The sequence below is a fragment of the Pagrus major genome, chromosome 17, assembly GCF_040436345.1.
Source record: "Pagrus major chromosome 17, Pma_NU_1.0".
NCBI lineage: Eukaryota > Metazoa > Chordata > Actinopteri > Spariformes > Sparidae > Pagrus > Pagrus major.
Window position 1 is genome coordinate 30,356,351 of NC_133231.1, and position 17,333 is coordinate 30,373,683.

Here is a 17,333-nt window from a genome sequence, read left to right on the forward strand (position 1 = left end):
AGTCATTAAAAATAAGGACTAATGATGACTGTCCTTCATCATAACAAGCACACCTGAATGCCACTCACACATTTTATAGAATTATTAAATCATTAGGAGAAAAAAGTCAAAGAAACAACAAAAAGTTGATTCATTATTTTCTAAAATGTCTTTTCTTTGCTTTGATGTTGATGTTTCCTCATCATGACACAATAAATACAGTTCAATATTACATATGAAATGAGACACAAACACACACTTGAACAATTTATTTGCCAAAAAAACTAATCCAATAGTATTTAAAATGCTCTCAGTTCACATCGAATTGCTTCCAACACTGAATGCAGCTGTCATCTTTTTACCAAATGGATTTAGGCCGATCTGAAATATACAGTTAATATAAAAAGGTACATAACAGTGATATTTCTATTCTAACTAATCATTTTAATATGAAAAATAAAAATCACAGAAAATCCCAAACCTCAAGTATCAGGAGATAATACACACGTATAAAAATCGTTATGTCTCTGCATTGTTTTGCATGAAAATCCTTTATTTAAAATAAAGAAAATAGTAAAAACAAAACTGTTTTTTGCTATAAAAATGTGATCCGTTTTTTAAAATTGTATATATATTTCCCAGGACTCATTGAGGCCTCGTTCGTTGAATGGAGGGTTTCTGGCTCTTGTTCGTCTTTGGTTCGGTGGCGGCTGCTGAAATTAAATTCTGTAACCGTGTCTTGGCTCGGTTTAGGGGACAATTAGACAGCATCTTTCATCAAATAGACACATCATTTCCCAATGCAGTGTTCTCACGGGCCTCTAGCACAGAGCGACACAGCTCGAGATCAACCTCTAGTGGGCGCAGCTGTCGGTGACATATGAAAAGGGAGATTTTTTTATTTTTGCAGAATAAAAATGGGAATTCATTTATTCACTCACAGACATTTGGCAGCTGACATGAGCACGATGCACGTACATTTTTATTTTTTTACGACCTAAAAGGGTGTAATACTCAAGTGCTAGGATGTTAAAACCTCAGTGTGTGTGTGTGTCAGGATGTTAAAACCTCAGTGTGTGTGTGTCTGTCTCCATGTATATGTGCGTCTAACTGTTGAGCTTCTCCGACTCCTCCGTCCTCACTGTGGTCAGCTGGGCCTCGCTGTGATCCTCCTCTCCAGGCACCTGACGACAGACAGAAAGAAAAAGGAGGAGATAATTGAGTTTCCAGACTTTTCTGACCTCGTCTGGTTTCACACACCCTCCATTTTCCAGACTAAATACGGTCTAATTGTTGCTTTTCGAGGTGCACATTAGGAGCCGCTTCCTGGTTTTTATGTCATTAATTTGTCTTTTAAATGTCACCGTCCTGCAGGTCTCTGTGAGGCTCTGCAGGATGTGTGCTTTGTCTTTTTGTTCCACCTCAGATTTATTTTAAAAAGATTTTTTAAAATAAAAACAGCAGCAGTGGATTATTTATTATCGGATGTAGTTTGTGCACGCAGAGTACATAATCAAATGTTAATTTTAAAAAAGGGGTTTTGAAAATACAGAACATTTTATATCTGTATCTTTAATGTCACTCATACTGCATTTATGAATTACCAGTTAAAGAACAATTCATAAAATGTTTTTAATTCAATAAAAATAAAAAAAACATCTTTTATTGTTGGTAAAATGATCAAATAAAACACAGAAATGAGGCACAAATCAGTGTGTAATTCTACTAAATGCACATAACAACATGTGCATTTATATACCTGCACTCACACATACATGAAACAAAAGGATGATGAGCCACAGTGCATTGTGGGAGAAATCTGAATGACGTCAGCCCAAAGTTAAAAGGTGTGACATCATTTTGTTTTAATCCACCTGGTTGATAACGCAGGGTGATGGTGCATTTGCTCCACCTGGTGGTCAGACTGCGCTACTGTCATCCGCCGCTGATTATGTGACTGTAAGTGAGACGTCGCCATCTTGTGGTCGTAAGATTTATAGCTGCAAAAACGTAGATGTCTGATCAAAGGTGTAGATTTCACTGGAAAATGTCTCAGTGACAGATTTATTTTGGAGATCCATAATTTTATGATAATTTTTCTGAGAAGGATCCTGGAAAAATATGTAATTTGATTACTCCTCATAAGGTAGATATGGGTTTACTTGAAAGACCTGCTCCGATTAAACCAAAATAAATATTAATTCATCTTTAATTTATGATTAGAAAGCTTCTATATGTTGTCTTGTTTGCCTGCCTGTAGACAAATTTCACATTTTGGCACAATCATCTGAACCGCTGAGACAAAAAGACTTCCTCAGTTGTGTTACATTTAATTGAAATCTATTGAAAACTGTTCATACTGTCCCTTTAATTAAACTATTAAAAAAACAGACCTGTGAAATAGAACATTTCCAGAAAAAACAATGAAATTTGGTTCTAGTTATAGGGTAAATTCAAATTTCTGTGATAATTAAACCCAAATAAATAAAATTTTTCTATGATATAAATTGTATTGCATTGTACACTGGCCTGTAGACAAATGTCACATCTGTGCACGTTCTCTGCTCTGACTAAAAAGACTCTTTAGTCGTCAAAAAAACAGAATTATTTCCAGGAAACTTCTTTGTCTCGTTTCATCTCACAACTCACCTCCCAGTAGATGCTGTCCTCAAAGCAGATGGTGTCAGGAGGAGCGCCGAAGACGGGCAGCTTCAAAATGAAACCTGCCACCAGAAAAGAGACCTTGTTACTGATGTAAACATCCAGAATCATCACAGACGTTCTTTAAAGTAAAAATACATCAACCCGTCAGTGTTGACCTGAAGAGGAGAATACATAAATCTTCACTTTATGTAAAAATAGTGTAAACTTTATCCTGGTTTTAGAAAGTGGGAGCTAGCCAGAGAACAAATAATAATGTGGGATAAAAAAAATATCTCATCCATGTTACTGATCGTTCTCTGTGCTGCAGGTGATTCTTCACCTCGAGTTACATTAACTACATATCTTCTAATACTGAAACAGTTCAGAAACCAAACTGGGTTTTAAGATCACTCCGGTACAGAAATGATAATTACACATTTAACCACACAAAAATGTGCTTCTGTAACTTTTTCATAAAAACAGGAGAGTTTTCAAAGACAAAAATCCAACCAGCTGAGAAAGTTAATTATCGAGTGAGTCACTGGTGTTTATAATTAACCCGCCCAGCACCTGCACGGTCATTATATGATGAAGGGCAGGAAAAATCTTACTTTTTATCCACTTTAATGAGTCGTCTCAGGGAGTAGTAATTTGTCTGGACGTCTAAGTTAATTATAGGCTGCGTTTGTTTTGAAAATGAAAGTTTTTGAGTCGTGTGGACATCATGTCATGTGGTGTCATTATCTGCTTCACAGTGAAATACAGCTATTGTGATGCTGTTCAAAGAAATCAGAATAAATTAACTTTTCTTATTTTTGTTATTGAAATCAACTTTCTTTAAAGGGGCTCTGTGGAGCTTCTGTGTTTTGCTGGAAGCCGGTCGTTAGTTTACGTTAGCCGACTCCATTTCTAAACCAACGTTAGCTCTCTGTTAGCAGAGAGACGAGACACTGAGACGAACTGGACTGACTGACTGTTGCAGAAAATCCGACCCGAGTCCATCACAAAGAAATCCAACAGTCCAGCAGCGTTAAACAACTTCCACAAATCGTCCACAGGCTTGTAAAGACAACAGAGAGAGACGGGGACGGTCTCATTTTACACTTCACCTTACAATCTGCTCACATATGGCCAATAAAAAAGTGAATACAAGTAAATTACCACAAATTGTTACATAGAGCCCCATTAATGAAATTATGGCGCTGTCAGACTGCTGCTAAACCGCCTCTTGTTAACACAGGTGTGCTTAAAACTACATGTGAAGTTTGTGTACGTAGCAGCTAAAGATTTAGCAGGCTAGGAAGTTTCGTGTTTATATGTGTGGTATTTATTCTGTTGTGGAAATCCAATGATCTGTAGAAAGTTTTAACGTTAGCTTAAGTTGGCTGACTGACTCAACAGAGACTCGTCGGCCTAATTGCTGGAGTAGTATCTAGGTTTCATAACATTCAGGCATCTATAGACATGACTGATTGTTTTCCAGTTATTAGTCAGACCCAATTTATGTTTAAAGTGACATAACGCTCAAGTTTTTTAATTTTTTGAGCCAATTGCCCAAAAACATGAAAACATTTTGATTGTATATTTTATTTTGGTAGTAAAGTTGTATAAACACACCCTCTTGTGTAATATTTCTAACTTGTATGTCCCCAAGATTTCTTAAACTTTACACTTTAGTTTAAGCCCTGCTTTAATCTAATTAACATCTTCGTTGTTCACCTGACCGGTCTAGTTTGAGAGTGCTGTGAGTGCTTTATCAGGATAACGTGACACATACCGACAATAAGGCCTCCCAGCAGGGCGATGCCGAGGGTGACGGCGAGGGAAGCGGCCTGAATGCCGCCCTGTTTAGCAGCCGTAACTTTATCGCTCGCCACATCAGGGAACACGTCTTCCAAACTGAAACGCACAAAAACAAGAAAACATGTTTCATGATTTGTCTCGTTGGCATGGAGCATACGGGACAGTAGACTTTACAGTCTGTCTTTGCAGTGCTGACTTTGCACTTAATGAGGAATGTGAGAGTAGCGTGAGGAAAGCTGATATCTGTCAGTGATGATATCTGTAAGCAAAACACAGTCCTGCAGTCAAACCCTCACACAGAGGGTGATCTTATTCACACTGAAAAATGTTGAAATTCAGGACAAACCAGTGCCGGTGTTTATGGTCCGTCAGCTGACAACAGTCGTGTTACAGCTTGTTGAATTCACTTTATATCTATCTTCTCATGCTAGAAGCCAATATCACTTAAAAGTCTGATTAACAAATGCCAAGAAACTGATTACTGATCATAAACGCTTCATTTGCATTCATATTAATACACAAATTGCTTACAGACAACCTTGACGGACATGTTTTCATCTGGACTGAGTCCTTCTAACCCCGTCTCTGGGATAATTCTGCATGCATCAGGTGTTTGTGGCCACAGCAGCACATATTAAGAGTTTACCCTGCTCCGTAAATGTCCGTGGATGCAAAGGCAGCAGTCACCGCTCCGACGATAGCGCCCAGGACGCCGGGCATGCCGTGCAGGTTGTGAACCCCGCAGGTGTCTTGGATCTTCAGTTTGTCCTCCAGGATGGGCTGAAAGGAGAAGCAGATCATGTGGTTTTGTTCTGCCTGAAGCAGAATTCCCAAAATCCCACACTACGCCCACTTAACTGTATTCTCTGTGATGTTTAAATGTAATGATTGTAATAGATTTTGTTCGGTTTGATTACAGCAGGAATGCTGCTCTCTAAAAAATCCCACATCTGTTAATATAAACAGGCTCTCCAGGTGCTGTTACTATTACAGTGTTAGATGTGATCATTTCACAGTTATCTGACAGCAGAAACAGTTAAAAACACTCAGACATCTTGATTTTTTTAGATTAAAAGCTCCTAATATGTACAGAAGTATAACATGCTGAGTCATCCTTACTGAGAGGTACTTGAAGCCCAGCACGGAGATGATGCCGGCCAGGAAACCGACAATCATGGAGCCGAAAGGCGTCAGCATCATTTCACCAGCGGTTCCCACTGCGACTCCACCGGCCAGGGCAGCGTTTTGGATGTGGACCTAAAGAGGAGAGAAAAGTGTGAGAAATCAAGTGGAGATGTTCAGACGAATGGTTGCCTTTTCACAAGTAATTAAGCAGTTTTTTAGTTTTTTAACACTTGTGGTTACAGACTCTCTCCACCTCCCTACGCTTGTATTTTGAGGGTAATTTATTTGCTAAAAAAACACAGTAAATTAAGTCAGTTAAGACAGATTTGATTGCTAGACCCAAGGTGTAAAACTCAAATGAATTCTCCCCCTCAGATAGTTATTCAAGTGCACACACACACACACACACACACACACAAAACCCCAAACTTAACCTAAACATATTCTTACCCTAAACCAAGTCTTCACCCTAAAATTTAATGATTATGTTATTGAGACTTGCATCTTGACATTTTGTCCCCATAAGGACGCAGGGTCCCCACAAGGTGACTGTGTAAACATTAAGTCCCCATAAGGACAGAGGGTCCCCACAATGTGACAGTGTAAACACATTTTTGTCCTCCACAAAAGTGAGTAATACATGTCCTCACACTTTACAGACTTTACATAGACTTACATTCATTTCCTGGAGACTTGCCCTAACCTCAACCACTGACACACAAATCAGCTTTTTTCCTGAACTTTTTTCTTTAACTGGTCTAAGTCTAAAATGTCCTTTTGGCTTCTAAAACTTTACATTTCTAGATCTGCTACAGACCATCATGTGACATTAATGGATCTGCACCGCTGTAGAGTGAGCAACTTTAGAAAATGATCAGATGAGACACAACAATGAGTCTTTGCTGTCACGTTTGTATCTTATTGCAATCTCTTTCACACTATATGCAAACCGCCTGAATGCATTAGCGACAAGCTGACTCCATCAACTGATTGGCTTGTCTTTACTATCAACAGGCTCTATGGTATGTCCACCCCCTGACTCTCTCTCTCAGGTTTTGATCTCTATCAGCACAGGAATGTCCCATCTTGATTTCAGCGTGATTTACAGTTGACAGCTGAGCCTGTGTTTGACTCACATGTGACTGAACAACGACTCACATTTTTTTGGTGGGAGGTGCGTGTGTGTCTCCAGGTGACACATTCATCAGCTTTTATCTTTTGAGTGACTCTGTCATGAGTTTTAAACTGTGATAAGCAGCGACCCTCCCCGCTGACAGGAATTCAAGATGTTGCAAAACTTTCTCTTGAAGTCTTGTCTTTACTTGAACACTTCTGTGTCAGCGACAAAATTTATTACACCTGCTGTTCAAGTTTTAATTTTATCTTCACTTTTACTGTTTATTTTTGATTCTACAGCTGTGGATCACTTTCTGAAGACTTGATTTGATTCGATATTTGATTCAACAGTCAAGATACTCCAGTGTCCTCACCATGTCCAGCTTGCCGTCGTGTGCCGTGAGTGCCGACATGCCGTAGGTGGACAGGGTGCAGGCTGCAAGGGAGTAGTAGGTGTTCATGGCTGTGCGGTGCTGGTCGTCTCCGTGAGCCGTGATGGCAGAGTTGAAGCTGGGCCAGAACATCCACAGGTAGATGGTACCTGAGAAGAACAACAGTTACTGAAAGATCCTAATAGCAGTGAAGTGCAACTGTAAACAGCATGCACCATGTTCATGTTTATCAGCCAGTCTGTGAGGATGAGAAAAGATTGAAGGAGAACACGCTGCTGTTCAGGAAGGAAACTTGTGTTTCACAGATTTTCAGGACTTAATTTAGGCAAATAGCAGTTAGTAGACACTTTGTATTTGGTATCAGGGCTGGTACAAAGTCATTGTTCTTCAATTCTTTCAATTCAAAAAAGTCTTCCAGCCATTTCATGGGAATTTGAAACAACAATAACTCTGTAGCTTTTAATATAAAACTGTTAGTGATCAGCTAAATATATTACATTTAAAAATTAAGTATCGTTGCATCATTTAGGTTGATATATTGCAGCCGTTCCATTTTTATTTAATTCATTTAAGAAGCACTGTGTCTGAGATTTCAGTGCTGCCTCTACCTGTCAATCACACACCACACCCATCAGTGAGATCTGAGCTCATGCAGGCGTCACTGTTGATAAAACATGATCACTGTCGCCATGGCAATGTACTGTATTGTGTCATCAGTCTAAAAAAGTATTTGCATAAGTTACCAGTGGTATTTACTCAGAGGAAGGATTGAGGCGATGAGGAAAAAAGGCAAATGAAATTGAGCCCAGATCTTGGCAACCGTTAGATGGCAGTACGAACAGATTTATTTAATGGGTTAATTGGGTGTAAATTCCCTTTAAACTGGAAATAATTTACTCTTCTGAAAACAATAAAGCTCCAGCATTGAAAGATGTTTACCGATCATAGCGAAGAGGTCAGAATGGTACACTGAGGAGTTCTTGTGTTTGCTCTTATCCAGGTTGGGTCGGAACAGGACTCTGGTCACCATGAGGCCGAAATAGGCTCCAAACGTATGGATGGTCATGGAGCCTCCGGCATCTCTGGTCTGAAACAAAGTTATCCTGATTTAATAAAGTTGATTTATCGTCGTCATTGCTGAGCTGTTTCACGTGACTTTTTCAGAGATGGCATATGTATTGTTGAATGGAGATCTTCAGGTTAGATGTGTTTTATTGTGACTCACCCCCAGAATAGACAGCAGGATGAACTCGTTGACAGCAAACAGCGTGACCTCGAACATCGCCATGATCAGCAGCTGGACCGGGCTGGTTTTACCCAGAACGGCTCCAAATGAGATGAGCACCGAGCCGGTGCAGAAATCAGCATTGATCATACTGAAAGGAAACAGAGTTTGACAAAGGTCATTAGTACACTTTGGTTAGGACATGGTTGAAATAATAACAGTTATAATGATATGTCAAAGGTTTTGCTTCAAATTGATTGATATCTTTGAATTTGTAGTTTGTGGTGGTGTTAAGCAACTTTCACATATTTCTGAAAATATTGGTGAGCGTGTTTGTGGATCCAATTTTCCTCTTTGTTAACGCAGGTATTCTGTGTTTGGTCATTTTTGTGACATTTCCCCTTGCAACACAACTAAAGATTTTGGATTTAAGATGAATTTAAAGACGTTGTTTGAAATGAAATTTTAAGCCAAATCTTCACTGTAGGTACTAAGATAAAAGCCGTTTGTTAGCAAAAAGCAAGCAAATTAAATAAAAGTGATTTGTTTGCAGACCTGCTTTGACGTGTTGAAGTGAGAGTACTGAGAGCTAAAGACAAACAGGTATTTTTCAGATTTTGTATGTTCAACAAATCCTTTGTGTGTGTACATGTACAATATGTTTAGCACATACCTCTCCACCCCGATGTGGATCTTGCCTCCATGCATACCGTGGAAGAAGCCCTGCATGAGCGTGGCCCACTGCAGGGCGAAGGCGGCGATCAGGAAGTTGAAGCCCACGCTGCTGAAGCCATAACGCTGCAGGAAGGTCATGAGGAAGCCGAAACCGATGAAGATCATCACGTGAACATCCTGGAAACCTGCACAATGTAGACAAAACTGGCATTAAATATTATGGAGATTGTGAGCTGGGAGACCAATCTTTTGTTAACTGTGGTGTCTTTTGTTTGTTTTATGTGGTGGAGAGGATAAATGGACAGAGACGGATGGATGGTCTACAGCAGACAAGGTAGACAGACAGACTTGTTGTACAAAACATTATTTGAGAAGTTGTGTGTTTTCTGAGCAATGTATGACGATGTCAACGCATAGTAATGATTGTACACAATTATCATCATTTTTAACAACTTTTTCTACCTCGCTCCGTCTCTTTGTTTTTTTTAACTTAATTTTTTGTTTATAGCTCATCAGTGAAGAGCCTTGTACTAACGTGCTAAAAGCACTTCAGTGAGGACACTAGTCATTTAGATCAACGTCATATCTGCTCCTCAAAAGCCTCAACAGAAACAGCCAATCGCTGCCAACGACTTGAGGGCTTTGTCATGGAAAGCAGCCTGTGAACGAGCACAGTTACATAAGCTTTAGTTAACGGGGGACTTTAGGTTCAGCTGTGACTCAGGCCATTTTGTAAAGTGGTCTTCTTCAGTGATTATCATGTTTAGAAACTGTATACTTTAAAACGTTTAATATGACTCTCCGCTGTGTAAAAGAAGAAGAACTCTCAGGATGATGAACTCTCTCAACTCGCAGCCTGATGCGTTCCTTCCGACCTCATTGTCTTGGTTCACACAGTTTGTGAGCGCCGCTTTCTAACTCTTTATTTGTCCCAAACTCACACACACAATATTGTACTGTGCTGTGGCTGCTGTTGCCATGGTGACGGTCCATTGGCATTGCCGGGCGGAGGTGTTGCCAGTGTCCCCGTTGGCATTTTGGCCCAGATACACGAACAGACATCCAGGAGGACACCATACAATCAAGGCAGTGACGGGAGGCTCTGCTGGGTAGAATCTGTCTCACTGTCAGTTCAGTTCTGATGAAGCGACATTTATACTTTCTCTTGAGGTTTTGACAATTTTAAAAAGGTCCACAAAATTCCACAAAAAGACACTTCATGAATAGCCAAGGTTTTTGCAAACGATTCAAGCAGATACGGGAGCAATTTGGGGTTCAGTATCCCATCCAACGACACTTCAACAGGTGGACTGTGATCAGTCGACAAGTCACTCCACCTGCTGGGCCACAGACATCATTGATTTTTCAATTTTTTTCCATATCTTTGGGGAGAAAAAATACTCTTTAAGCTTGTTTAGACCGAAAAAAGGGACAGCTCACCTGAATCACAAAAACAGCTTTGGGTTTTAAAAAGACTTAAAAAGTCAGCAAATAAAACTAACAACATCTGCACAGCTGGACACCACTTTGGGACAGAGGTACACACTTTTTGCAGCTAAGTACTTTTCCACAGGTACTGTACTTAAGTACCATTTTGAGGTAGGCCTACTTGACTTGACCTACTATACTGACACTTTATGTTGGCAGCAATCAGGTAAAAGAACCAAAAACTGAGTATTGGATTAGGTTTATAATCCCCAGGTAACGGTGGAACAGCTGGAATATCTGTGGAAACACTAAACTGCAAAAGAAAGAGATGATCCTTCCCCCGCTGATGGAGGAGGCAAAGAAGGTGAAGAGGGCGAGTGATAGAAACCGAGGTCAAACAAGAGTGAACAGACGGATTAAGATTAAGTAAAGGCAGCTATTTATTGTTCATTAAAGCCATTTTCAACACATCTAAAACCAAAAGATCTACCTGTCAACTTTTCAATCACGTAAACTTCAACAGGTACATTTTTCTGCTGTAGGGATCAAACCTGTGACCTCTGACAAACACAGGACGGCCTTTTTCATCACTCTGCCTCGTTCACCTTCGGGTGATCTGTTGCACAACAGGAAGACTCGTGAGGCATATTTTCAGTTTACATACCATCCTTATCTCAAGAGCGTATAGAACAGACGATGCGTTGACTGTAAGACCACCAACACATGATGGATTTACAAGCTGCACATGATCCTGCTTTAGATTACACAACGGTCAGGTGTGTATCCTGTCTCTAACCTGCAGGTGTGAACTTGGCTGTTTATTGTTCTGATTTTTCCTGTCATGCAATAAGGATGGAGGATGAAGGTTATGTACACACATCACTGAAACATGACGGTGAACTTCAGTTTCAGCTCCCGTGACAGTGAAGGTGTCAGGTTAAACATTATCTGAAGCCATTGAATCTAATGGACCTTCACTCTCTAACCTCAGACACCTTGTGTGGTTTGAAATACAGCTGCAGAGACAATAGATCGACCAACATCCATTGTGTTTTCCATGTAACAGTAAAGGCAGAAGTAGCAGGCTTAGGGTGCAGGCACACCAACCGACTCAAAGGATCGACAAATGCCAAAAAGCTGCACCTGAACACACCACAAAGACTACAGCCGACGGACAAATAGCTCATACATTATGCACCTGTGAGAGAGAAAATAACTCTCCATGCCACCAGGTGGCAGTCGTCTGTATTCGTCACTCAAACAAGGAAACAGGAAAACTCAGGACTGATCGAGAATATGTCTAATAAGGACACTGGTGAAGAGGCGGATGTAAAAAATTAGAAAAAAAATGTGCTAAATGGGTGAAATCATGGAAACAGTGAAAGGAGCGTTCCCTTCCTCTTCCCCTGCACTAATTTGCTTTGCAGAACAGCCAATCACAGTGATTTCTCTCCCTGCTGATAAGGGTTGACACACTACAAAAAACTAGGGCCACAGATGCTCACAGATGGCCCCAACATTGACCAATGGCAGACCTTGTCCCAGTCTGTCAGGGTCCATAGGAAAAAGGGCTGGTGTAGAGAGTTTAAGTAAATATTGGACTTCAACAAAAACAACGGCAGGTCACTCTTTGACAAACTGACATCAGTTTCTTTTAACCGTGACAATGGTTTCTCTCTAACCTTGACCAAGTTTTAGTTGCCGTAAACAATAATTTACAGTTTTGTAATGTAAAGACAATCGATAGACGCATCAGAGCAGGACAAAGCTAATATGGATCACCTACTTTACCTTTTCACTTTGAGGTTGTTGGTTGAGTTAGATGATTTTAATAAGTTTCCAGAGTCTACCAAAAATATGAAACAGAGTCAAAAGCGAGGATAGCAGCTTTGAACAGTTGTTCTTTAATTTTAATGCTAATATCAGCATGCTAACATGCATTTACAATGCTCAACTGGTATATTGTTTACCGTGATCATCATCTGACTTTAGCGTGTTACCATGCAAACATCTACTAATTAGCACAAGGCCCAAAGTATGAAACGAGTTTACCGTTACCATGACGGTGGCGCTATATTTAGTGAAGGGGTCACCAAAGTCAGTAGGATTCATCCTCTGAGGAACATGAATATCTGTGCCAAATTTCATGACAATCCATCCCATAGTTGTTTCCTAGCTACGCTGAAAATATGCTTAGAAAATCAGGTAAAGAGCATTTTCTGATCCGTCACGTACAGTTACATCCGCCAAGGTGAAAGTCAGGCAGCTTGTGGGACAGAAGATTTTAACAATGTCTCACTCTTTCCTACATTGGCACTGAACAAAATCACTTGAAGGCGTTTGAACTCACAACTGAAGCTGCTGTTATTGTTATTTGAACAGTCTGTAACATTTTGCATACTTTGTTGGTATGTTGGTTCGTCAGAAGAGATGCTCAGGCACAGAACAGAGGTCGAATGTCATGCTTTAATACAGACCAGCGTCGTCTGGAGTGCATTTGCTCCAGGGCACATTAGCAGTCTGCATACCAACCTGAGAGGCTTCAAATGACTTCTCCTGTTAACCTCGACGATCCTGATGTAATTACGAACTGGATTTGCGTTGTGAGATAGTATCTATACATGATAACTGACTTGATGTTGAAGCTGAATACACGTAAAGACTTTTCTCAAGTCTTTCAAATGATATTTCCTGGTATCAAACAAATGCGTTCATGTTTGCAGATTACACGCCTGCATGAAAAAGGGCCCAAATCCAAAACAATGATGAATGACACATAAACACAATGAGAGTTGGCACAAAATATTGGCTATGAGCTGCGTCAGTGTCCCGGTGCTGGGTGAGTTCAGCCTCAGGCTGGACGCTGTAATTTCAGGTGAACAGTTCAGTGAGTGACAGGAGGAGGGCGGGGTTATCGTTACAGTGAGCTGCCTGCAGGACGAACGTTATCTATTAGGAGATTTAAACAGCATTAAGTAAGAAGAGGGCGATCCCGTCACTCTGCTCTGCTCCAGGACATGACCCACCCACCTGAGAGACAATGTGTCGGACTTATAAAGACCCGCCCACCAGCCCTCAGTCACGGTACTGAAGGTTCATCTGTTAAGGTGGAACAGAATGTAAAGTTTCTGCAACAACTGCAAATTAAAATGGAAAAAAAATATAGAGGAACAAAAGTGTCACAAAAATAATAATAAAGCATTTAATTAATTAACTGTTAGCGTCTCTTTTTAGCTTCCCTGTTGACCCTTCCATGACACATTGAAAGTATCCAAAAGATAACTCAGGTATGAGGATGGGTGTGTCCCTCTAACCAATCAGAGAGCTTGATACATCCTATTGGCATTTTTTTTTATAACATCTCATTTTACAAGCACAAGGCCTGAAGTGCCTCAGAAAAGGCTAAATGGATAAATGACAAAGCAGTGTGGAAATGGAAATGTGAAGGGAAAGAAAATTGCACGTTTAAATGTCTTAAAATCTTGGTGGTCTTGTGTTTCATATATAAACCTAATTTTTAAAGAGCACAGTTGAATTATGTTGTCCCCTTAATATTTTTCTGACATTTGAAGTCTGAAATTCAAACACAAATTTGTAAACCATGCACTTATTCACACTATACTGCAGACTTGTATAGATTAGTCAATGCTGAAAGACTCAGTTTTGTAATGTGTGGACAGAAAATGTGTTTTTAAGTAATGAGCATTTTACAGCCGGTAATCAGCGGCCTGTGTTTCCCCTCCAGCCTGTGAAAAGGAAGCGCTTTTATTCTACACCATCAATCCATATAAATCAGGAAATTAGCGATCAATGGATCTGCCTGCACGGGTCAGCAGCCGAGTGGAAGACATCTCTATAAACAGGTCCCCTCAGAAAGAATGAGACCCGTCCAATTAGGGGAAAACCAGAGGACTCAGCAGCATCTCATCACGTCACACAGAATACATAATGTTTCCCCGAGGAGATAATGAGACAACTGTGGACAGTCTGACCAGAAACACGAATATTCTGAATATGTACAGGAGTTGGGTCTAACATGCAGGAATGACGTACTTACAGGTGTGTAAAGATCACTGAGAAAGCATGAAAGATAAGATAGAAAGAGGAATGTTAGGCAGCATTAGAAAGACAAGAGTCCACAACCGAAGGACATGAGGCGATGTGAAGAATTCAAGCTTCAGGTGTGAAAAAAGTTCATTATCTCTGGATTTTAAACATTATTTTTCAAATAAACTTGTTAATACTTAGAAGCTGTATCCTAAAGATGGTAATGGCTGTTTTTCCACCTCTGGGTTCTCATTTTAAAAACAGTGTCTGAGTTAAAACATTAAATAAAATCAACACATCTTATCACTGTATGTGAACATTCACAGTTTAAAGTTCAGCGGCTTTTGAGACTTTTGTCAGAAGTTAGTTACGAGACCTTTTACACATCAGCCTTAAGTAGTGTTTTCTGTTTCAAAGATACCATCTAAATACTGACAAAGAAATTTATTTATTTATTTTGATGAGTTTCAATTTAAGAAAATTTCAGCCCAGTCGCCAAGAAAAAATTTTTCTGCAAACAACCGACACATTCATGTGTGTTGAAGGCTACGTGCCATACTGACATTTCTAGAAAAATAAATGTGCATATCATGTTCAAATTACATCATTATTACCTGACAGTGGTGGAGTTACAGGCCAGAGAGGGCTGGCAAGCCACTGACCCCCGTTCAAATCTGTGTTTCAACATTTGTAAACGTGATATTTTTAAAAAGAAACCTCAGGATATCTCCAGTCGTGTTTGTGGCAACTAAAACAGGATCTTTTCCTGACCCTAACCTAAACACATCATGACACTATGTGTCTATGAAACTATTTAAAATGTGTTGGCTTGATTGTGGTCCTATATTCCTAATCCTGAAATTCACTGCGTGTCCTGATGAAGGCAGAGGCAGAACGGCATCATGGGGATTGTAGTCAGCTTCTTTTCTCCAATAAGCGAGCAAGCAATCTACATAAGCAATCGAAATTGAAAGATTTGAATATTTTTACAAGAAAATGCATCCTGATCAAAGCACGATAACATCCGCAGAACTGAGAAACCTCCTGATGCTTCATCTAAACAGGCTACAGATCAGGACCCAATGCATCTTGACCCCTGACCCTCAGTGTAACCTCTGACACTCACTTGGGTAGCGGTAGTAGAAGTCGTTCTCAAAGTCGGGGTGAGTCTGGTTATGCCACTTCTTTGCATCCGTCTCGTCGTCGTACTGGACCAACGTGCCGAAGAGGATGATGAGGATGATCTCCAGGATGAAGCAGATGATCGGCAGCTTCAGCCGCATGTTGGTCGCCGCGTCCGTCATGTTTTCTTCTCACGGTGAGACGAGCAGGAGAGGATGAATGAGGCTCTCTCTCTCTCTTGGAGTTGAAAAGGGATTAAAAGGTCCAGCACAGATAGTTAGACACACTCTGCCTCTCTCACACACACCCGGGGGTGTCCTCAGTGCAGAGACAGGAGGCTGGTGTGTGTGTGAGTGTGTGTGAGTGAGTGTGTGTGAGGGTGGGAGACAGAAGAGCTGGTGTTTCATGTGTGTTTTTCTGCTGCTGGGTCACACCTACTGGACCTGCCTCCTCCATGAATAATGCAGGATCACTGTTAGTCCCGCCCCCCTGATACTGTACTTTTAAGGTGGTCTGAGGTGCTGCAGCTCACCTGATTGATCAGTAATCAGTGATAATCCTTGACTGTGTGATAGGAACTCTTTGGTTGTAACATGTGAAGGTGTTTCAACAACTAGTCAGCTACTTTGAGGTCCATTATTCCAGCCCAGTGTTGTCAAGTATACCAAGACAGTTGTGTAATGTGTGTGATTGCTTCATTGTTCGGCAGCAGCAGTTAGTCTGCCAGTCAAACAGCTTCTCAGCGTGGAGTTGTTTTCTTTGTGCTCTGCTAATTACCTGGACACAGCTGCAGGTGATAACTCGACACCTGTGGACCTGTTTGACTTGAACTTGAGGTCGTCGCCTAACAAGAATCATAAATATGGGTCATAACAAGTGTTGGGCAAGTTACTTTCACAATGCAATATGATACATATTACTAGTTAATGCGTTACCCCCAACACTGTTAGTACCTGATGTTAAATATCAGAAGCATCTCATGCACACAGTACTCATGACTGCTGGGTCCGGGGGGGTTGGGTTAGAGCTGAGGTAGACTCTCTGCATCTCCTCCTCTTCCTGCTGTAGAGATTGATAAGAGCTGTCACTCACACCTGTATCTGCCTCCTCCATCGACAGCAACGGCTTTTTTACTGAAAGGTGAAAGAACTGGAAGGAATGTTGTTTTGATTTTAGGGAATTTTAACTATTCGCACTTGAGACCTGCGGCGTCAAAGAGAGGAGATGGACGAAGGTCTTCTGTCTGCTTCACCACCTGTCGCCAATAAAAAGGATAAAGCCACATGTCAGAGCATGAGATGTGGATTAATCTGCCACTGAAAGTAGTCCCCAACAAATGCACTTTTTCCTCCCGTTTGCTTGATAAATACTACAATGGAAATTACCAACCTTCTTAAAAGAGAAACTGTATATTTGTGAGGGGTTTTTAAAGATTTAGCAACCATTAGCTCAGCGTTAGCAACAGAGTATTGAGACCAACACTGACACGTCTTTTTTCACACCACACTTATGCTTTAAAAAGGTCCAGTTTGTAAGAAAGTTGATGTTGAGTTTTATCTGTCTTAAAAAGTGGAGCTTTATGAGAAGTCATTCATATAAAACACACACTTTCTTTATGGCAAATTGGATCTTTGGCATTAGGAGGCATCTAATATTTGTTTTTGAGGAACTGTTTTTGTACTGAAATGTGTTTTATTCCCCTCATGAGGACGTCAACATCTATGTTCTGGATTTTTTGTGAAATAAACTGTGCCTGTCATGTCGTTTCATGATTTCTT

At 40.5% G+C, this 17,333-nt stretch overlaps 1 protein-coding gene across 1 annotated transcript; it reads right to left on the reverse strand.

Moving 5' to 3' along the window:
* Positions 1 to 233: 233 nt before the first annotated feature.
* On the reverse strand, positions 234 to 15,930 carry rhbg (Rh family B glycoprotein). Its single transcript, XM_073485180.1, has 10 exons — positions 15,560 to 15,930; positions 8,957 to 9,143; positions 8,284 to 8,434; positions 7,998 to 8,145; positions 7,041 to 7,207; positions 5,545 to 5,682; positions 5,072 to 5,205; positions 4,400 to 4,521; positions 2,629 to 2,702; positions 234 to 1,163 (listed from the first exon to the last, which is right to left on the reverse strand). Exons 1-10 carry the CDS (start codon positions 15,735 to 15,737, stop codon positions 1,086 to 1,088), a joined length of 1,377 nt encoding a protein of 458 aa, XP_073341281.1. The 5' UTR covers positions 15,738 to 15,930; the 3' UTR covers positions 234 to 1,085.
* Between the last annotated feature and the right edge of the window lie 1,403 nt (positions 15,931 to 17,333).